Genomic DNA, 23,622 nt, shown 5'->3' with positions numbered 1-23,622 from the left:
AGGAAGGGGAAGAGTCAGGTACGAGAGAGTACCCTTGTGACTGTACCCCTTAACAATAAGTACTCCTGTTTTACAGACAGACATACTTTATTGATCCTAAGGGAAACTGGGTTTTGTTACAGTCGCACCAACTAAGAATAGTGTAGAAATATAGCAATATAAAACCATAAATAATTAAATAATAATAGGTAAATTATGCCGAGTGGAAATAAGTCCAGGACCAGCCTATTGGCTCAACGTGTCTGACACTCTGAGGGAGGAGTTGTAACGTTTGATGGCCACAGGCAAGAATGACTTCTTATGACGCTCAGTGTTGCATCTCGGTGGAATGAGTCTCTGGCTGAACATACTCCTGTGCCTAACCAGTACATTATGGAGTGGCTGGGAGACATTGTCCAAGATGCCATGCAACTTAGACAGCATTTAGAGTACTGTTGGTGGGGCAGCCTACCTGGGGCAAGCAACAGTGGTTGTGCCTCTGGCACAGAGTATGGCCCTGTGGCTCAGAAGGGTAGGGAAGGGAAGAGGAAGGGAGAAATGATAGGGAACTCTATAGCTAAGGGGTCAGACAGGTGATTCTGTGGATGCAGGAAAGAAACTCAGATGGTAGTTTGCCTCCCAGGTGCCAAGATCCGGGATGTTTCAGATCGCATCCAAGACATGCTGCGGTGGGAGGGAGAACAGCCAGAGGTTGTGGTACATATTGGTACCAATGACATAGGTAGGAAAAAGGAAGAGGCCCTGAAAAAAGACTACAAGGAGTTAGAAAGGAAATTGAGAAGCAGGACCACAAAGGTAGTAATCTTGGGATTACTGCCTGTGCCACGTGACAGTGAGAATAGGAATAGAATGAGGTGGAGGATAAAAGCATGGCTGAGGGATTGGAGCAGGGGGCAGCTGTGACCTGCACAAAAAGGACGTGTGGCACATGACTCCTAGGAGGTCCAATATCCTGGTGGGGAGATTTGCTGAGGTTACTGGGGAGAGTTTAAACTAGAATTGTTGGGGGGTAGGAACTGAACTGAAGAGACTGGGGAAGAGGAGGTTAGCTCATAAATAGAGAAAGCTTGTAGACAGTGCAAGAGGGAAGATAGGCAGGTGATAGAGAAGGGACACGCTCAGACCAAAGACTTGAGATGTGTCTATTTTAATGCAAGGAGTGTTGTGAACAAAGTGGATGAGCTTAGAGCGTGAATCAGTACTTGGAGCTATGATGTGGTGTCCATTACAGAGAGTTGGACGGCTCAGGGACAGGACTGGTTACTTCAAGTGCCAGGTTTTAGATGTTTCAGAAAGGACAGGGATGGAGGCAAAAGAGGTGGAGGCGTGGCACTGTTGATCAGAGATGGTGTCACGGCTGCAAAAAAGGTGGATGGCATGGAGGGATTGTCTACGGAGTCTCTGTGGGTGGAGGTTAGGAACATGAAGGGGGTCAATAACTTTACTGGGTATACTGGGTGTTTTTCTATTGGCCACCCAATAGTAACAGGGATATCAAGGAGCAGATAGGGAAACAGATCCTGGAAAGGTGTAATAATAAGAGTTGTCTTGATGGGAGATTTTAATTTCCCAAATATCGATTGGCATCTCGCTGGAGCAAGGAATTTAGATGGGGTGGAGTTTGTTAGGTCTGTTCAGGAAGGTTTCTTGACACAGTATGCAGATAAGCCTACAAAAGGATTTCGACCATACTTGATTTGGTATGTCAAGTCAAGTCACTTTTATTGTCATTTCGACCATAACTGCTGGTACAGTACATAGTAAAAATGAGACAACGTTTTTCAGGACCGTGGTGTTACATGACACAGTACAAAAACTAGACTGAACTACTTTAAAAAAAACAACACAGAGAAAGCTACACTGGACTACAGACCTTCAAAGGACTGCATAAAGTGCACAAAAACAGTGCAGGCATTACAATAAATAATAAACAGGACAATAGAGCTAGGTGTCAGTCCAGGCTTCGGGTATTGAGGAGTCTGTAGCTTAGGGGAAGAAACCGTTACATAGTCTGAGTGTGAGAGCCTGAATGCTTCGGAGCCTTTTCCCAGATGGCAGGAGGGAGAAGAGATTGTATGAGGGGTGCATGGGGTCCTTCATAATGCTGTTTCCTTTGTGGGTGCAGCGTGTGGTGTAAATGTCCATGATGGCAGTAAGTGAGACCCCAATGATCTTCTCAGCTGACCTCACTATCCCCTGCAGGGTCTTGCAATTCGAGATGGTGCAACTTCCGAACCAGGCAGTGATGCAGCTGCTCAGGATACTCTCAGTATAACCCCTGTAGAATATGATGAGATGGACTTTCCTCAGCCTTTGCAGGAAGTAGAGACGCTGCTGGGCTTTCTTTGCTATGGAGCTAGTGTTGAGGGACCAGGTGAGATTCTCCGTCAGGTGAACACCAAGAAATTTGGTGCTCTTTACGATCTCTACCGAGGAGCCGTCGATGTTCAGTGGGGAGTAGTCGCTCTGTGCCTTCCTGAAGTCAACAACCATCTCTTTTGTTTTGTTCACATTAAGAGACAGGTTGTTGGCTCTGCACCAGTCCGTTAGCCATTGCACCTCCTCTCTGTAAGCTGACTCGTCATTCTTGCTGATGAGACCCACCACGGTCGTGTAATCAGCGAACTTGATGATATGGTTCGAGCTGTGTGTTGCTGCACAGTCGTGGATCAACAGAGTGAACAGCAGTGGAGTGAGCAAGCAACCCTCGGGAGCCCCGTGCTCAGTGTGATGGTGTTGGAGATGCTGCTCCTGATCCAGACTGACTGAGGTCTCCCAGGCAGGAAGTCTAGGATCTAGTTGCAGTGAGGTGTTCAGGCCCAGTAGACTTGGCTTTCCAATCAGTTTCTGAGGGATGATTGTGTTGAATGCTGAACTGAAGTCTATGAACATCATCCAAACGTATGCGTCTTTTTTGTCCGGGTGGGTCAGGGCCAGGTGGAGGGTGGTGACAATGGCTTCATCTGTTGAGCGGTTGGGACAGTACGCAAACTGCAGGGGGCCCAGTGAGGGGGGCAGCAGGATCTTGATATGCCTCATGATGAGCCTCTCGACACACTTCATAATGATGGATGTAAGTGCAACAGGACAATGGAGAAATGAACCTGGTCAAGTATCAGATCTCTCAGTGGGAGAGCATCTTGGACATAGTGATCATAATACTACCTCCTTTACAATAGCATTGGAGAGAGATAGGAATAGACAAATTAGAAAAGTGTTGAATTGGAGTAAGGGGAATTATGAGGCTATCAGGCAGGAAATTGGAAACAGATGTTCTCAGGGAAAAGTACGGAAGAAATGTGGCAAATATTCAGGGGATATTTGTGTGGATTTCTGTTTTGGTACGTTCCAATGAGACAGGGAAGTTATGGTAGGGAACAAGAACTGTGGTGTACAAAGGCTGTAATAAATCTAGTCAAGAAGAAAAGCTTACAAAAGGTTCAGAGAGCTAGGTAATGCAAGAGATCTAGAAGATTATAAGGCTACTAGGAAGGAGGTTAAGAAGGAAATTAGGAGAGCCAGAAGGGGCCATAAGAAGGCCTCGGTGGGCAGAATTAAGGAAAACCCCAAGGCATTCTACAAGTATATGAAGAGCAAGAGGACAAGACGTGAAAAAAATAGGACCTATCAAGTGTGACGCTGGGAAAGTATGTATGGAACCGGAGGAAAAAGCGGAGGTACTTAATGAATACTTTACTTCAGTATTCACTATGGAAAAGGATCTTAGTGATTGCAGTGATGACTTGCAGCAGACTGAAAGGCTTGAGCATGTAGATATTACAAAAGAGGATGTGCTGGAGCTTTTGGAAAGCATCAAGTTGGATAAGTCACCGGGATCGGACGAAATGTATCCCAGGCTACTCTGGGAGACAAGGGAGGAGATTCCCAAGCCTCTGGCGATGATCTTTGCATCATCAATGGGGACGGGAGAGTTTCCAGAGGATTGGAGGGTTGCAAGGGAGTGGTGATAACCCATGAAATTCTAGACCAGTGAGTCTTACCTCAGTGGTTGGTAAGTTGATGGAAAAGATCCTGAAAGGCAGGATTTATGAACACTTGGAGAGGTATAATATGATTAGGAGTAGTCAGAGTGGTCTTGTCAAGGGCAGGTCGTGCCTTACGAGCGTGATTGAATTTTTTGAGAATGTGACTAAAGACATTGATGAAAGAAGAGCAGTAGATGTAGTGTATATGGATTTCAGCAAGGCATTTGATAAGGTACCCCAAGGCTTATTGAAAAAGTAAGGAGGCATGGGATCAAAGGGAATAATGCTTTGTGGATCCAGAACTGAATTGCCCACAGAAGGCAAAGAGTGGTTGTAAAAACGGATCACATTCTGCATGGAGGTCAGTCACCAGTGGAGTGCATCAGGGATCTCTTCTGGGGCCCTTACTCTTTGTGATTTTTATAAATGACCTGGATGAGGAAGTGGAGGGATGGGTAAGTTTGCTGATGACACAAAGGTTGGAGGTTTTGTGGATAGTGTGGAGGGCTGTCAGAAGCTGCAGCAGGACATTGATAGTATGCAAAACTGGGCTGAGAAGTGGCAGATGGAGTTCAACCCAGGTAAGTGTGAAGTGGTTCATTCTGGTAGGTCAAATATGATGGCAGAATATAGTATTAATGGTAAAACTCTTAGCAGTGTGGAGGATCAGAGGTATCTTGGGGTCCGAGTCCATAGGACGCTCAAAGCAGCTGCGCAGGTTAACTCTGTGGTTAAGAAGGCGCATGGTGTATTGGCCTTCATCAATTGTGGAATTGTATTTCGGAGCAAGAGGTAATGTTACAGCTATCTAAGACACTGGTCAGACCCCACTTGGAGTACCGTGCTCAGTTCTGGTCCTCTCACTATAGGAAGGATGTGGAAGCCATAGAAAGGGTGCAGAGGAGATTTAAAGTATATTGCCTGGATTGGGGAGCATGCCTTATGAGAATAGGTTGAGTGAACTCAGCCTTCTCTCCTTGGAGCGACGGAGGATGAGAGGTGACCTGATAGAGGTGTACAAGATGATGAGAGGCATTGATCGTGTGGATAGTCAGAGGCTCTTCCCCAGGGCTGAAATGGTTGCCACAAGAGGACGCAGGTTTAAGGTGCTAGTGAGTAGGTACAGAGGAGGTGTCAGGAATAACTTTTTTACTCAGAGAGTGGTGAGTACATGGAATGGGCTGCTGGCAACGGTGTTGGAGGCGGATATGATAGGGTCTTTTAAGAGGCTTTTAGATAGGTACATGGAGCTTAGTAATGTAGAGAGCTATAGGTAAGCCTAGTAATTTCTGAGGTAGGGACATGTTTGGCACAACTTTCTGGGCCGAAATGTCTGTATTGTGCTGTAGGTTTTCTATGTTTCTATGAATCTAGAACCTACAATATCCTTTCAAACAATACATAAGTATTAAACACAAAATCAAAGAGTGCAATAATGTTCAGCCAGAGATCCATTATCACCCAGGTCGGTTCTCAATTGTTTGCTGAGTGATAAAATATGTCAATTATAGTGCTATTGTGGAGCACTTCCTCACTCAAACCCTGCTCATCCACATATAGTGTGAACTTCACCACAACCTTGGGCCAAAGGTGAAATAAAGATTTGAATTCTAGGAAGGTAAAAATGACTGGCTTTAACATTAAGGCAACAGTTGACCAACTATGGTATGAAGGTATCCAGTATGAAGGAAAACAATAATTTTCTTTTACTGTTTTCATTCTTACATTTTGAAAATAAATTGGGAATGGAGATCTGCAGGCCAGGATATTAATCTAGTAAATGGGAAGAAAGCTTAGTCACTGAGGTAGATCTCTCAATGACTGCTGAGCCCTCCAAACTTGCTAATTGCCATCCAGTGGACCATTCAGCACAATCCTAGATCCAGTTGTTCACTGAAAGGCCAGTCCCTGCAAATCAGAGAGGTTCATCAGCACATAGGGCTTCTCTGAACCTGCTGTCAAAACTGTTTCTGGTTCAGGCTGATTTACATGCTCTCTGTCTAGATGCTAAAATTAATCAATAATTTTAAAGCAAAGTAAGTGCAGTTCTAAAACAAATCAGAAACTCAGCTACAGCTGCCACTCCTGACTGATATCTGTGACTATGACAAAACGTTAATGGGTAGCTGTTGCCATCTTCAGGATTAATTGTGAAATATCGACTAATCACTTCATTCTGGTCAACATGACCATTTCCCTCAAGGTACCATACCTCAGCACAAGTGAGTGCCTTCAAGAATGCTAAAATGTTATTTAAAAACTGCAGCAATTTATGAGATCAATAAATGGTAAAATAGAATACACAGTACAGCACAAAGGAAGTATTTTTGATTGGGAAAACAAGATAATAAAAAGACTAACAAACAAAGTGAAGGAATGGCATTAATAAACACAGCGATTAGCTTTGGATATACGAAGATGGATTGCTCTAATCCAGGCATTTAACTCTAATTCACAATTTAATTTACTCCTATATATATCTGTCTTAAATGTGTATAATCTTTACTCCCAATGAGCTACATCCCTCCCTTATTCATGCTTAAATTATCCAGCCTTCTGAATACAAGTATCCACCAGAGTAACTTCCAGTTTTGTGAAACAGAGATGTTCTAATTAACTTTTTTTAATGGCAATAGCAAAATCATCAATCCACATATATATTAGAAAATAAGCTCTTTATAATTGAGGATTAGCAATCATTCTCAAAAGGATCCAATAGGGTCCCTATCAGCGAAATAGAAAAAATGACTGTGAGCATTGGTTCAAACATATCAAGTTTATCAAGAGTTTCTAAAAGCAAATTAGATTAAGTGCCATAATCTACATGTTGGAACTGACAGTTATTCTTCTATTCATAAGGCATGGAGTATAAGCTTAAGGTTATTGTTGCTGCATTGCATCAAGCTTTTTGGTTAAATGGTTAAAAAGTTAAAAAGCTGATGGTTAAATAGGTCATAATAGGCAGGCCAGCCTCTCCCTGCATGTGGGTATCCTCCATCTTCTGATCCAGCACATTCAGAAGATTACACACATTACAAGCAGAAATGGAGAGAGGTAACTTTCTCCAGAGATCAAACTACATTTGCCTTTCCTCTCCACTTGCTTTCCAAATAAGGTACAAAGAGCACAAAGGGTGTTAGAACAGCTCTACACTGACAGTACAGGAGCAAAGTCAGCGGCATGTAGCAATTTGAGTCTTGAGCACTTAAATAATTAACTTCCAATAAGAAAAGCCAGTACGTAGGCAATCAACAGTTTTTGTTGTGAAAGTGGGGGGGTGCAACTACTGCACAGGATTGAAGCAAGCTGTAAAGAGTTGTAAACTTAGTGAACTCTATCATGAGAACTAGTGGTATCCAGGACATCGTCAAGGAGCGATGCCTCAAAAGGCTGACATCATTAAGAACCGCCATTACCCAGGTCATGCCTTGTTCTCAATGCTAGCATCAGGAAGAGGGCAGAAAAGCATGAAGGCACACATTTAATGGTTCAGGAACTTCTTCCCCTCAGCCATCCAAGTTCTGAATGGACATTGCACCCAATAACACTACCTCACTACCTTTTTAAAAATTTCTATTTTTGCACTATTTATTTAATTTTACTATTTTTTAATATATATATATATATATATATATATTGCATTTCTACCAGGGCGTGGCCTTGACACTTCCAAGTCCCCTTCCTCCTTTATTCCAGAGGGTGTACAGTCGCTCAATGCTGTACTTAAGGTGGAATCCTCCATGTACTGTTAGCAGTTTCCGTGTCTTGATGTCAGCAACTTCCAGTTCGTTCCTTGACCAGCATGCTATTGCGACTGGGTATCTGCTGACTGGTCGGGCGGATGTGCTGGCCTCTGATCTTGTTCTTCCCATTCCGTTAGCTTTTTAGGACCTGTCTCACTCTTTGGAGGAACTTGGATGTTGAAGCCTTCCTTGTGTCCTCATCATGGCTTCCATGCGCCTACAGGATCCCCAGTTATTTGTAGCTGTCCTGTACATCTGGTATGTGGCCTTCAGGTACTCAACTCCTACAGTCTTAATGAGTTTGCCTCTTTTCACTACCATCTGCCTGCATTTTCCCAGTCCCAATGACTGCTGTACACCTTATCAAATGGATTAGTGAGTCAATGTCCCTTTAATTTCTGGCATACAGCTTGATGTCATCCACGTACAGGAAGTGGCTGACAGTCATTCCACTCTTGAACCCGTAACCATACCCACTCTTGAAGATGATCTGGCTGAGGAGGTTCAAGCCTATGCAGAACAGCAGTAGGGATACTGCATCACCCTGGTATATTCCACATTTAATGGACACTTGTGCTACTGGCTTTGAGTTACATTGTAGCATTGTTCTTCAACAGTCCGTTGAGTTCTTGATGAAGGTCCCCAGTGTCTTGTTGACACTTGTACAGAGACTGGTATTCCAGGATCCCTGTGAGGGGCATTGAGTCATATGTTTTCTGGTAATCAAGCCAGACTGTGCTTAGGCTGGTTTACCTGGTCTTGGAGTCTCACATGTCTACCAGTGCTCGGAACCTCTGTTTCCATTACTGGACTCAGGAATTTACACACATGTTCCTTCATGCTGATGACTATGATGCCTGATAGGAGCTTCCATGTTGTTGGCAGGTGTTACAAGACATGTAGGCTCGTACTGATAGTGTTACTTTAAGAGTGCCTGAGTGAGGCAGGACTATGACATCAGTCATGGGCTGGGGCAGCCTACTGTGGACTGGAGGAAGAGAGGGAAAGTGGGAGGGGGGAGGGGGAAAGAGAGACAGACAGACACGGAGAGACGGAAAAGCTGTTGGAACTTCAGCTTGTCACTGCTACGGTTTGGAACTCTCCTATGCCCAAAAAGTTGGGTTGATTATCGGCACGCAGTGCACAAAGGATGTGTGACTGCCACTTCGTATAATCCATATGTGTGGATTGGTTGGGTAGCCTGTGGTGTCACTTTTGTTGGACCTTTATTAGGAATCAGGGTGTTGTGTGATAACCACTTGAAGACGGTATCCTGTGACTGTCACCTAGTGGATTTTGGAACAGCTCGATAGACAAGAACTTTGACAACGGTTATTTTGCTTACCCGGGGGGAGTTTGTGGGATTCGACGTAGTCGCCTTCCTCTCTACATTATATCCTGGATTACAAATCTCTCCCCTCACTCATTTCATGGATTACTGAACTTTTCTACTTTACCATTTTCTACTTTACCATTATATATATGCATAACACTGTTAACTTTTATCTCGTTTAAGTTTCTGTATTTTAAGTAGATACTAATAAAGATAGTAGTTTTAACATTAAAACCTGACTTAGTGTATAATCTATTGCTGCTGGTATGTAACACAGGCAGGTTTAGGCCAGTAGTGTGATGGTGTCGTTACTTCGTAAGGATCCTTCATTATGAGTACTGCCTTTCCTCAAAATAGCCAGTCACGATAAAAGCATTCTTCAATCAGTTGGTTCCTTTGAGCTGCCAGCCATGTATGTAATGCTGTTAGTTTCTTCAGCCAATAGGCATAGATCATGTCAGGCCCTGGTGATGTCCAGTTCTTTATATTTGTTAAAACAACTGGTTACCTAGCAATCAAATATTGTCAACAGAAGACTGTTATCACATCTTGAGCTGGAGACATCCAATCACGGTGCCCCACAGCGCAGAACTAATAGCATCATCTTGTAGATGATAAATGCAAGACCCAGAAACTACTGACAATACATGGAAGATCCCACCCAAAGTCCAACATTGAGCGACTATATACTCACAGGAATAAAGGAGGATGGGGATTTGGAAGTGTCAAGGTCACAGTCCTGGAAAAAATGCAAAGTACCCATGAGTATGTCAGGAAGATGGCCCCTAAGAATGACCTGCAAGGAGAATACCTCAGACAGCAGGCAGGGAACATGGAAATGGAAGTAGGTAAAGCAGAGCCATAGGACAGAGGCCATGGCAAGATGGTACATCCACTGCACAGGATGTACCATTGCCAGATATCAGAGGAGGCTAGCATAAAGTCCTACCAATGGCTGGAAATGGCAGAGTTGAAGTACAACACAGAGGCACTGCTCATGAACAGGCACTGAGCACAAGAGCAATAGAAGCAGGGTTCTATCACACCAGACAAGACCCAAGATGCAGACTGTGCAAGAAATCCACTGAAACATCCAGCAGATAGTAACAGGGTCCAAGACACAGGCAGGGACAGCATACACTGAACGGCACAACCAAGTTGCAAGAATTGTGTACGGGAACATCTGCACTGAGAATAGATTGGACAAATGGGAAACACCTGAGAAGGTAGTGGAGAACGACAGAGCTAAAATCCTGTGGGAGATCCAAATACAGACTGAATCAAAGGTACTGGCCAACCAACCAGACATAGTAATATTGGACAAGGGTCAGAAGAAAGTAATAATAATAGATTTGGTAATCCTGAATGACAGTAACATCAGGAAGAAAGAATACGAGAAGCTGGAGAAAAACCAGGGCTTGAAAGAGCAGATAGAAAGGATGTGGAAGGTTAATACCAGAGTAATCCTGGTGGTACTAGCCCACTAATTCACAGCATTTTTCCCTCTGTTTTTATATATTGTACTGCTGCCTCAAAGTCAAAAAATTTCATGACGCATATCAGTGATATTAAACCTGATTCTGAACCAACTAACCAAATATTTGGCTCCAAGTGTGATGGCCTTGGGCAGGGTAACTGATAAACTGAGTTCTTGAATTTACAGAATATCATCGCCCAACATCTGCCATTAAGATTATAATCCAATTATGTTTGCAGATGACTGAATGCAAGAGGGGGAGAACAGCGCACAAGTATATTGCTCACAATTCCTGAATTATGCTCTAAATTATGCTCTACTTGTGGAAACTGTGTAGTGATTTCTTTTGAACTTATAGTCCTTTAACATCTTTGAAGTATTTTTATTGTGCCCATGGTCTGTTTTTTTAATCAATTATGCTATTGTTTGCACTGTTGTAACTATACGTTGTAACTATGTGGTTTTGTGCAGGTCTTGTAGCTTTTGGTCTTGCTTGTCTGGTGGATTTGGAGCTCCTTTCCGGGGAACGCGCTAAGACAGTAGCGCGATATTAATACGCAGCAGCCACTCCGGACTCTGGATTGGAGATTGCCAAACGTTATGTGGATTTTCTGGTGTAGTCTGTTTTGTCATGTGCTTTTGTGATATCATTCTGGAGGAACATTGTCTCATTTTTTAACTGCATTGCATTTGTGGTTTCTAAATGACAATAAACTGAATCTGAATCTGATCTGAATCTAAAGCCTAAATTATTACTGCTAATGAATGTTTAAGAAAATAATCCTACTTCCAATATTAGCACCCAAAGTAATAAGCTGAAAATCAAAGATTCCACATAAACAATGCTAAACTATAAACAATGAGCTATTCCAAATTCTTTGTCCTTATGCTACATCTTAACAGATACTTGCTGATCCAAAATGAAAGAATCACTCGTTTAATGTGCTTGAAGGACTGCTAATAAGAAAGCACCTGAATAAGACAATATAACATTTTGTACAACAGTAATATATGAGCGAATATGAATGTAGTACCTTCGAAGACTTTCCTTTTTATCTTCTCGTGTTAGGCAGCCATCGAGATGCCTGTTAATGTACTTTTCAGGGATAGCAACTGCACAAACAGGACAATCCACTACAAGAAAAAAGAAGAGAAAATGTTGGTTATACAGAGTACAGCATATGCCATAGTCCTAGAAATGCTGTTTCAGGCTTCCTGTTCACAAATGGAGGTTGACTATCAACCACATCCACATCATATATTTTCCGTCATGCCCTATGTGGCTAATACAGAAACAAAAGTAAGATTCAATGTTGATTCATGCAGCACAGAAACCCATTCAACCTGCATCAACAACTTAAAGTGCTATCTAATTCATCCCATTCCACTGGTCAATCCCCATATTTTTTTTTCCTGTGCAAGTATCTAACCTGCTTCCATCCAAGCTTTCATACACCACTTTCCAGACCCATTCATTAAAATAGGAACTCTCATATCAATTTCTGAATTTGTATACTCCAATTACTATAACCCTGCCAAATGAAACAGTATCAGCTGATTATTTCAATCAAATCTCCCTGAAATAAATGACTACCAAGATGTGGATGTCTTAGTTATAAATGTCCAAATATCCTTGGATTTTGGAGATGTACCAGAGGGTTGGAAAACTGTCAGTGTTGCATCTCCAACAAAAAGCAGGTAATAAAACAATCAACCAGATGAAACAGTAACTGTTTATTCCCCTTCACAGATACTGCTTGACGTGCTGAATTTTTCTAGCATTGTGTGTGTTAAAATTGAAGTAAAAGCAACACATCTGAAAAATCACAATTTAATCTGGCAGAGTCAGCAATGGTTTCATGAATAATACAGAATATTAGAGTTTTCTTGAGTAAACAAAGAGTGGTTGTGGACAGGTCATATTCTGCATAGAGGTTGGTGACCAGTGGTGTGCCTCAGGGATCTGTTCTGGGACCCCTTCTCTTTGTGATTTTTATAAATGACCTGGATGAGGAAGTGGAGGAATGGGTTAATAAATTTGTTGTTGACACAAATGCTGGGGTGTTGTGGATAGTGTGGAGGACTGTCAGAGGTTACAGCAGGACATCAATAGGATGCAAAACTGGGTAGAGAAGTGGCAGATGAAGTTCAACCCAGATAACTGTGAAGTGATTTATTTTTGTAGGTCAAATATGATGGCAAAATGTGGTATTAATGGTAATACTCTTGGCAGAGTGGTGGATCAGAGAGATCTTGGGGTCCAAGTCCATAGGACACTCAACACTGCTGCACAGGTTGACTGTGTGCATTGGCCTTCATCAACCATGGGATTGAGTTCAAGAGCTGAGAGGTAATGTTACAGCTATACAGGACCCTGGTCAGACCCCACTTGCAGTACTGTGTTCAGATCTGAAGGGGAAGATAGATTATGAAAGTAAATTGGCAAAAAACTAAAAAGCAGATAGTAAGAGTTTTTATAGTTACATAAAAAGAAAAAGGGTGGCTAAAGTAAATGTTGGTCCCCTAGAAGATGAGACCGGGAAAATAATGGTAGGGGACATGGAGATGGCGGAAATGCTGAACAAATATTTTGTATCAGTTTTTACAGTAGAGGACACTCAAAATATCCCAACACTGGATAAACAGGGGGCTCTAAGGGGAGAGAAGCTAACTACTATTCAAATCACCAAGGAAATGGTACTTGATAAATTAATAGGACTGAAGGTAGATAAATCCCCTGGACCGGATGGCTTGCATCCTGGGGTCTTAAGGGAAGTGGCAGTCGGGATTGTGGATGCATTAGTGATAATTTTTCAAAACTCGCTGGACTTGGCAATGGTCCCGGCAGATTGGAAAAATGCTAATGTAACTCCTTTATTTAAAAAGGGCAATAGACAGAAGGCTGGGAATTATAGGCCAGTTAGCCTAACATCTGTGGTTGGCAAAATGTTGGAATCGATAATTAAGGAAACAGTAACAGGGCATTTGGATAAACATAGCTTAATAGGACAAAGTCAGCATGGCTTTACAAAAGGGAAGGCATGTTTGACAAATATGTTGGAGTTCTTTGAGGACATAACATATAGGGTAGATAAAGGGGAACCAGAGGATGTGGTGTATTTGGACTTCCAAAAGGCATTTGACAAGGTGCCACACCAAAGATTATTACTTAAAGTAAAAAATCATGGGATTGGGGATAATATTCTGGCATGGGTGGAGGATTGGCTTTCTAACAGAAAACAGAGAATTGGGATAAATGGTTTATTCTCAGACTGGCAGTTGGTCACTGGTGGTGTTCCGCAGGGGTCGGTGTTGGGACCCCAACTCTTTACAATCTATATTAATGATTTGGAGAAAGGGACTAAGTGCAATGTATCGAAGTTTGCTGATGACACAAAGATGGGAGGGCGTGTAATGAGTGCGGAGGACATTGAAACCCTGCAGGGGGACATAGATAGGCTGAGTGATTGGGCAGACATTTGGCGGATGAAATATAATACTGACAAGTGTGAGGTCTTGCACTTTGGCAGGAAAAATAATAGAGCAAGTTATTATCTAAATGGGGAGAAACTGGAAAGTGTTTCTATGCAAAGGGATCTGGGGGTCCTGGTGCAGGAAACACAAAAAGTTAGTATGCAAGTGCAGCAGGTGGTCAAGAAGGCCAATGGAATGCTGGCTTTTTTAGCTAGGGGGATGGAGTATAAGAACAGGGAGGTCTTACTGAAGTTGTACCGGATATTGGTGAGACCACACCTGGAATACTGCGTGCAGTTCTGGTGTCCATATTTAAGAAAGGACATACTGGCTCTCGAGGCAGTGCAGAGAAGGTTCACTAGGTTAATTCCGGGGATGGGTGGGTTGATGTATGATGAGAGGTTGAGTAGATTGGGACTCTACTCATTGGAGTTCCGAAGAATGAGAGGCGATCTTATTGAAACGTATAAGATTGTGAAGAGGCTTGATCGGGTGGATGCGGGGAGAATGTTCCCAATAATGGGTGAAACTAGGACTAGGGGGCATAATCTTCAAATAAGGGGATGCCATTCCAGGACTGAGATGAGGAGAAATTTCTTCACTCAGAGGGTAGTGGGGCTGTGGAATTTACTGCCCCAGAGAGCTGTGGAAGCTACTACACTCAATAAATTCAAAACAGAGATAGACATTTTCCTGGATAAAAAATGGCATTGGGGATACGGTGAGCGAGCAGGTAAGTGGACATGAGGCTAGGTTAGATCAGCCATGTGATCTCCTGGACCAGTTTTCGATAGCCTGGATGGGTCAGAGAGGAATTTTCCAGATTCTTTCTCCTCAATTGGCAAATCGTTTTTTTTTTCCCGGGTGATCACATGGGTTTGGGTGGGATGAATAATAAAATAAAATGGGCGGCATGGTGTCCTTTTGGTTGGCACTGTTGCCTTGTGGGATTCAGTGAAAACTAGAGTTAAGACTGGATCAGTCATGATCTTGTTGAATGGCGGAGCAGGCTTGAGCAGCCGATTGGCCTACTCCTGCTCCTATCTCTTATGTTATGTTCTTTTGTTCCATATTTACCCTCTCTAGACCTTAAGCATCTTAGTTGTTTCAATACGGTTGCTTTGAGGTCCCAAAGAAGCAGTGAGTAGAGATAAGGTGGTTATCTTCGGCTTAGCAAGCTATCAGTGGGAAAGCACAGGATCAGTACCAGGACTGTAAGAGTTTACGGACAAAAACTGATAGGTTAATGAGCAAATAAAAAGTTAGCATATGGAATGTAATGCGGAAATAAGAAAATGTTCAGTTAGAAGAAAAAAAATAATTTTATATGGAGAAAACTTACAGAAAGCTGCAGAACAAAGGAATTTATGGTACCTTTGTACATGAAATATATTTAACAAGCAATAGGGAAAATAATTGAATGCTGGGCCTTATTTTAAAGGGATTAAATATGAAAGCTTTATGATATCAGTACAGCTACCAGTGAGACCACATCTGGAGTAATGTAAACAACCTTAGTCCCTCTATTTAAGGAAAGGTAATTCATTACAGCTGGTTCAGAGAAGATTCATGTGGATAATTCCAGATTAACCCTGTGAGGCAGGGTTAAACAAGATGAGACTGTACTAACTACAGTTTAATGTAAAGCAACCTTATTGAAACAACTAAGGTCTAGACATGGATAAATGTGGAGACAATGATTATTCTCCTGGGAGCATCAAGGACCAGAGGGCACTGTCTCAGAATAAAACCATAAGACATCTCAGATCGGGTGCAGGTTATTCTTGTGAGGGAGGGCAAGAACCCAGATGTTGTGGTCCATGTAGGGATCAACGACATGGGTAGGATGAGTGAGGGGGTCCTGTGGAGTGAGTTCAGGGAGTTAGGTGCGAAGCTGAAGGGCAGGACCTCCAGGGTAACAATCTCAGGATTGCTACCTATGCCACATGCGAGTGAGGCAAGGAACAGAAGGATTATACAGATTAATACGTGGCTGAGAGGATGGTGCAGGAGGGAGGACTTCAGGTTTTTAGATAATTGGGCTTTGTTCCAGGGAAGATAGGATCTGTTCCGATGGGATGGTTTACACCTGAACTGGAGCAGTACGAACATTCTTACAGGAAAGTTTGCTAGTGCTGCTCAGGGGGGTTTAAACTAAATTTGCAGGGGGCAGGGATCCAGAATGTGAGAGAGGATAGCGAGATGAAGAATAAAGGACAGGTGGGGACTACACGGTTCCAGAATATTAAATGTGTAGTAGAGAAAGGTGAGGCGGAACAAGTGATAAGGAGAACACATGTACAGAGGGATGGTCTGACGGAACATGGAGTTAAATGTGCAGAAAAGATAAGTAAATTTAGGAAGGACAACAAAATTCAAGGAGCGTATAGCCCGATGGGAGTTCGGGGAGCTGGGTTAAGCACAATAGGCAGCGATTTAAACAGAGAGAGAAGAAATGGGCTAAAAATTCTATATCTGAATGCACGAAGTGTCAGAAATAAGGCAGATGAGCTAGAAGCTCAGGTGCGAATGGGTAACTATGATGTTGTTGGGATAACGGAGACATGGCTGCAGGGAGATCAGACCTGGGAAATGAATGTACAAGGGTATACGTGCTATCGTAGGGACAGAAATGTGGGCAGAGGGGGTGGGGTGATCCTGTTGGTGAGGAATGAGATTCAGTCCTTTGCAAGGGGGGACATAGGGTCAGGAGAAGTAGAGTCTGTATGGATAGAACTGAGGAACAGTAAGGGCAAAAAGACCCTAATGGGTGTTGTCTACAGGCCACCAAACAGTAGCATGGATATTGGGTGCAACTTGAATAGGGAGTTAACATTGGCATGTGGCAAAGGTAATGTCACAGTAGTTATGCGGGATTTCAACATGCAGGTGAACTGGGAGAATCAGGTTGGTGCTGGACCCCAGGATAGGGAGTTTGTAGAGTGCCTACGGGATGCATTCTTGGAACAGCTTGTACGAGAGCCGACCAGGGACAAGGCTATTCCGGATTTAGTGTTGTGTAATGAACAGGACTTGATAAGTGATCTTGAAGTAAAGGAGCCATTAGGAGGTAGTGACCATAATATGATGTTTTTATCTGCAATTTGAGAAGGATAAGGGCAGATCGGAGGTGTCAGTGTTGCAGTTGAACAAAGGAGACTATGGAGCCATGAGGGAAAAGCTGGCCAAAGTTAAATGGACGGATATCCTAGCAGAAAAGACAGTGGAACAGCAGTGGCAGGTATTCTTGGGAATAATGCACAAGGTGCAAAATCAGTACATCACCCAGAGAAGGAAAGATTCAAAGGGGGGAAAGGGGCCACAGTGGTTGACAAAGGAAGTCAGAGATTGCATAGCATTAAAAAAAAGTAGTATGACAGAACTAAGGTGAGTGGGAAGACAGATGATTGGGAAATTTTTAAGGAACAACAGAACTTAAAAGGCAATATGGGGAGAAAAAATGAGGTACGAACACAAGCTAGCCAGGAATATAAAGGAAGATAGCAAAAGCTTTTTTAGGTATGTGAAGAGAAAGAAGATAGTTAAGAACAATGTTGGGCCCTTGAAGAATGAATTGGGTGAAATTTTTATGGGAAACAGAGAAATGGCAGAAGAATTTAATAAGTACTTTAGATCTGACTTCACTAGGGAAGACACAAGCAATCTCCCAGATGTATGGATGGGCCAAGGACATGGGGTAACAGAGGAAATGAAACAGATTGACATTAGGAAGGAAACGGTGATGGTGCTGAAGGCTAACAAATCCCCAGGTCCAGATGGTCTGCATCCTAGGGTACTAAAGGAGGTAGCTCTGGAAATTGCAGATGCATTGGTAATCATTTTCCAATGTTCCTTAGATTCAGGATCAGTTCCTGAGGATTGGAGAACGGTTAATGTTATCCCACTTTTTAAGAAAGGAGGGAGGGAGAAATAGAGAACTATCATCCTGTCAGCCTAACATCAGTAGTGGGGAAGATGCTAGAGTCCCTTATTAAAGATGAAATAGTGGCATATCTAGATAGCAGTGACAGGATTGGGCCGAGCCAGCATGGATTTACCAAGGGCAAATCATGCTTGACTAATCTATTGGAGTTTTTCGAGGATGTAACCAGGATGTTAGACAAGGGAGTTCCAGTGGATGTAGTGTACCTCGATTTTCAGAAGGCATTTGATAAGGTCCCACATAGGAGATTGGTGGGTAAAATCAGAGTTCATGGTATTGGGGGGAAGATATTGACATGGATAGAAAACTGGTTGGCAGATAGAAAGCAAAGGGTAGCGGTGAATGGTGTTTCTCGGAATGGCAGGTGGTGACTAGTGGGGTGCCACAGGGCTCGGTATTGGGACCACAGCTGTTTACGATTTACATCAACGATTTAGATGAAGGCATTGAGAATAACATCAGCAAGTTTGCTGATGATACTAAGCTGGGTGGCAGTGTGACATGTGATGAGGATGTTAGGAGAATTCAGGGTGACTTGGATAGGCTGGGTGAGTGGGCAGATACTTTTCAGATGACGTTTAATGTGAATAAGTGTAAGGTTCTCCACTTTGGAAGTAAGAACAGGAAGGCAGATTATTATCTGAACTGTGTAGAGTTAGGAGAAATACAAAGAAATCTAGGAGACCTTGTTCATCAGTCACTGAAGGTGAATGAGCAAGTGCAACAGGCAGTGAAGAAGGCTAATGGAATGTTGGCCTTTATTACAAAGGGAATTGAGTACAAGAGCAAGGAAATCCTTTTGCATTTGTACAGGGCCCTGGTGAGACCACACCTGGAGTATTGTGTACAGTTTTGGTCTACAGGGTTAAGGAAGGACATCCTGGCTGTGGAGGAAGTGCAGCGTAGATTCACAAGGTTAATTCCTGGGATGTCCGGAAGAGGTTAGAGAGACTGGGCTTGTACACACTGGAATTACGGAGATTGAGAGGGGATCTGATTGCAACATATAAGATTATTAAGGGATTGGACAAGATAGAGGCAGCAAATATGTTCCAGATGCTGGGAGAGTCCAGTACCAGAGGGCATGGTTTAAGAATAAGGGGTAGGTCATTTAGGACAGAGTTAAGGAAAAACTTCTTCTCCCAGAGAGTTGTGGGGGTGTGGAATGCACTGCCTCAGAAGGCAGTGGAAGCCAATTCTCTGGATGCTTTCAAGAAGGAGCTAGATAGGTATCTTATGGATAGGGGAATCAAGGGATATGGGGACAAGACAGGAACCGGGTATTGATAGTAGATGATCAGCCATGATCTCAGAATGGCAGTGCAGGTTCGAAGGGCCGAATGGTCTACTTCAGCACCTATTGTCTATTGACATGGGAACAGAATTAGGCCATGCAGCCCTTTGATTCTGCTTCTCCATTCTAACATGGCTGATCCCAGATCCCACTCAACCCCATACACCTACTTTCTTGCCATATTCTTTGAAGTCCTAACCAATCAGGAAACTATCAACTTCCACCTTAAATATACCCACGGCTTCCACTGTAGACTGTGGCACAGCATTCCACAGGTTCACTGTTCTCTGGCTAAACAAATCCTCCTTACCTCCATCCTAAAAGTTTGCACCTCAGTTTTAAGTCTGCCCTCTAGTTCTGGATACCCCCACCATAGGAAACATCCTCTCCGCATCCACCCGATCTAGTCCTTTCAACCTTTCAAGGTTTCAATGAGATTTCCCCCCCCCCACCCCCACATTCTGCTAAATTCCAATGAGCACACACCCAAAGCTGACAAACTCTCATCATATGTTAACCCTTTCATTCCTGGAATCATCCTTGCGAACCTACACTGGACTCTCTCCAATGACAACACATTCTTTCTGAGATATTGGGCCCAAAGCAGCTGGTAATACTCCACATGCAGCCTGACTAGTGTCTTATAAAGCCTCAGCATTATCTCCTTGCTTCTATATTCTATTCCTCTTGAAATAAACTCTAACATTGCATTTGCCTTTTTTACCACAGACTCAACCTGTAAATTAACCTTCTGGGAGCCTTGCACGATGACTCCTATCCCTTTACACCTCTGATGTTTGAACCTTCTCCCCATTTAGATAACAGTCTACACTGTTGTTCCTTTAACCAAAATGCATTATCATACATTTCCCAACACTGTATTCCATCTGCCACTTTTTTGCCCATTCTTCCAATTTGTCTAAGTCCTGCTGCAGTAGCATTGCTTCCTCAGCTCTACCTACCCTTCCACCCATCTTCGTATCATCCACAAACTTTGCCAAAGAGCCATCAATTCCATTATCCAAATCATTGACAAACATTGTGAAAAGTAGCAGTCCCAATACTGACCCCTAAGGAGCACCACTAGTCACTGGCAGCCAACCAGAAAAGGCCCCTTTTATTCCCACTCACTGCCTCCTAACCTGTCAGCCATTCCTCTATTGTGCTAGTCTTTCCTCTAACGCCATAGGATTTTATCTTGTTAAGCAACATCAAATGCCTTCTGAAAACCCAAGTAAATGACATCCACTGTCTCTCCTTTGTCCACGCTGCTTGTTATTTCCTGGAAGAACACTAACAGATTTGTCAGGCAAGATTTCCTGTTACAGAAACCATGCTGACTTCAACTTATTTCATCATTAGTCTCCAAACTGGCCTATAATTTCCTTTCTTTTGCCTTCTTAAAGAGTGGAGTGACATTTGAAGTCCAGGACCATGGCAGAATCAAGTGATTCTTGAAAGATCATGACCAATGCATCTTTAGCTCTTCAGCAACCTCTCTCAGGACTCTGAGATGTAGTCCACCTGATCCAGGTGACTTCTCCATCTTAAGACCTTTCAGTTTGCCTAGTACTTTTTCCTTTGTAATAACAATGGCACTCACTGCTGCTGACACTCACGGACCTCTGGCACACTGTTAGTGACTTCAACAGTGAAGAAATATGCAAAGTACCCATTAAGTTCATCTGCCATTTCTGAGCCCCATTAATACCTCATCAGCATCATTTTCCAGTGGTCCAATATCAACTCTCACCTCCCTTTTACTCTTTATATAACTGAAAAAAACTTATAGTATCCTGCTTTATATTATTGGCTAGTTTGCCCTCATATTTCATCTTTCCTTTCTTATGGCTTTTGTTGGATTTTAAAAGCTTCCCAATCATCCAACTTCCCACTCACTTTTGCTATCTTATATGCCCTTTTCTTGGATTTTATGCAGTCCTCAACTTGCCTTGTCTGCCACGGCTCCCTACCCTGCCATTTGAGAAATACTTCTTCTGTGGGACATATGTATCCTGCGCCTCGTGAACTATTCCCAGAAACTTCAGCCACCTCCAATCCATCATCCCTGCCAGTATCCTCCTCCAATCCACCTGGGCAAGTTCCTCTCTCCTTTTATTCCATCGCGATTCTGATACATTTGGCTTACGCTTCGCTCCCTCAAAATGATGTGGTGTTCTTTAAGACTAAGATGAGAAAGAATTCCTTCTTGCATGAGGTTGAGAATCTTTTCAACAGAACTGCGAGGGCCAATTCCTTGTGTATACTTAAAGGTGAGAAAGATATAAATGTTCAATTTGCAAGGGAATAAATGATTATGGGGAAGAGAGAGAATGGCAGAGCAAGCTCAAATAACTGAATGATCTACTCCTGATCCTATTACTTACGGTCTCACAATCTTAAGATATTTAACTTAAAATGAACATCTCTTTTAAATATTCCTCAACCATTTCTCTATGGGAAATTAATGCCAAATTCCCTAGGTTTTCTACTTAACTGAAATCTTCAATCATTATTTTAAGCAGCTGTAGAAATATGTCTATTTACTGCCAGAGGAGTTAATGCCAACTGAACACTTGCATTAGTTCACATAACACTTATTTATAGTCATATATATTTTTAACAGCAACCTTTCACTATTTCCTTTGGTTCAGAAGTCGAGGGTTCGGCATCATTATCCTTTTGAACCAGCTCTGCCAAGCAATTCTCAGTAATTGATTGTGTGCAGGTGTCATTTTGTTCTTCTCCACACTGCTCCTCTGTGGATTGGATTCCTGATTGCCTTGCAGAGGAATGGCTCTGAGACAGAAATCTGTCCATGTATTTCATCTCCTTCTTCATCTTGGTACGAACTTTACCACCAGATGATTGATTCTTTTTGGATATATCCACTGCTTGAGCTGCCCGAGGCAAGACTGGAGGGGACTGCAAATCATACTTGGACAGCAAGTCTCTATGGAAAGAAAATGAACGATTAATGTCTGTACTGAACTAACTCAAGTGACACACTTTGCCTTTCCATTGTTAAGACCTCAAGTCTAATCTTGGCTAACATCATAATCAATAAATGTTTGCAACAAAAGGTATTGATTTGTTTTAACATTTATTTAGACAGTGATCATGATACAATAAAACTCACCCTGCAGTTTGAGTGGGACAATCTACAGTCAGATGTATTAGTACTGTGGTTGAGTAAAGGCAGTTAGAGGAGCACAAGAGAGGAGCTGGCCAATGTTGATTGGAAGTGGGTACCAGCAGGAATGATGGTAGAGCAGCAATAGGAACAAATCAGAAGGCACAGGATAGATACATCTCAAAGTAGTACAAATATTCTAAAGGCAGAATAATGTAGCCATGGCTGACAAGGGAAATCAAAACCAAAAGAAGCTAAAGAGACGGCATGAGCAAAATTTAGTAGGAATGTAGAGGATTGGGAAGTTTTTAAAAACCTATTGAAGGCAGCTAAAAAAACATAAGGAGGGGAATAATGAAACATGAAGATAAGCAAGCTGACAAAGTCAAAGAGGATACCAATTGTTTTTTTTTAGATATATTAAGAGTAAAACAGAGATGAGAGTAGGTATTGGATTGCTGGAAAATGACATTGGAGGATAAGTAATGGGTGACAAGGAAATGGTAGATGAACTGAATAAGTATTACTGTGGTAGAGGCAGGTTCAATTTTGTCATTTAAAAAAAATTGGATAGGTACAGTATCTGGACAGGAAAGGAATGGAGGGATATGGGCAGAGTGCAGGTAGGTGGGACTAGGTGAGAGTAAGCGTTCGGCACAGGCTGAAATGGACTGTTTCCATGCTGTGATTGTTATATGGTTAAATATGGTTTACTCAAACCATCCCATCCAGAACCAACAATCATAGCACTGTTAAAGTCACTTAGATCATGTTTCTTCCCGCATTCTACTGTTTTGGTCAAGAAGTTCAGGTGTTGTTTAGACCATGCCTGCATGCTTTTATGTACCGAACACTGCCACATAATTGGCTGATTAGATCTTTGCATTAAAAAGCAGGTGGGCAAGTGTACCTAATAATGTGGCCACTGAGTGTATGCCCTACCAGAATAAAACTTCCCAAACCTCTTTACCTTATACCTGACTGAACGAAATTCCATTCAGCACCATTCTGACAACTTTCCAGTTGACCCATGTCCCACTGTATCCCAGACAATCCTCTTCATTATTTACAACTCCACCAATTTTCATGCTGGTGGAAACTTAATCATACCATCTACATCCCCAACCAAATCACTTAAAATATTTTTTTTAAATCAAGGTCCCATATAAGCAGCTATCCCTGTGGTACACCTCTTGTTACAGATACATCCATCAACTACACCCTGCCTCCTATCATCAG

At 42.6% G+C, this 23,622-nt stretch overlaps 1 protein-coding gene across 2 annotated transcripts in view; it reads right to left on the bottom strand.

The window, feature by feature from the left end:
• Window positions 1–23,622, bottom strand: part of rad18 (RAD18 E3 ubiquitin protein ligase) — a 237,007-nt gene that overhangs the window by 176,954 nt on the left and 36,431 nt on the right. For both annotated transcript variants that reach the window (XM_059944408.1, XM_059944409.1), the window contains exons 5-6: window positions 21,881–22,203; window positions 11,574–11,673 (exon numbers count right to left, since the gene is read on the bottom strand). In XM_059944408.1, coding sequence (XP_059800391.1) covers window positions 11,574–11,673; window positions 21,881–22,203 — 423 coding nt within the window. The remainder of the gene's footprint in view (window positions 1–11,573; window positions 11,674–21,880; window positions 22,204–23,622) is intronic.

The sequence above is a fragment of the Hypanus sabinus genome, chromosome 19 (assembly GCF_030144855.1).
Source record: "Hypanus sabinus isolate sHypSab1 chromosome 19, sHypSab1.hap1, whole genome shotgun sequence".
Taxonomy (NCBI): domain Eukaryota; kingdom Metazoa; phylum Chordata; class Chondrichthyes; order Myliobatiformes; family Dasyatidae; genus Hypanus; species Hypanus sabinus.
The sequence above is the reverse complement of the archived record's forward strand: the minus strand, read 5'-3'. Positions and strand labels throughout refer to the sequence as shown.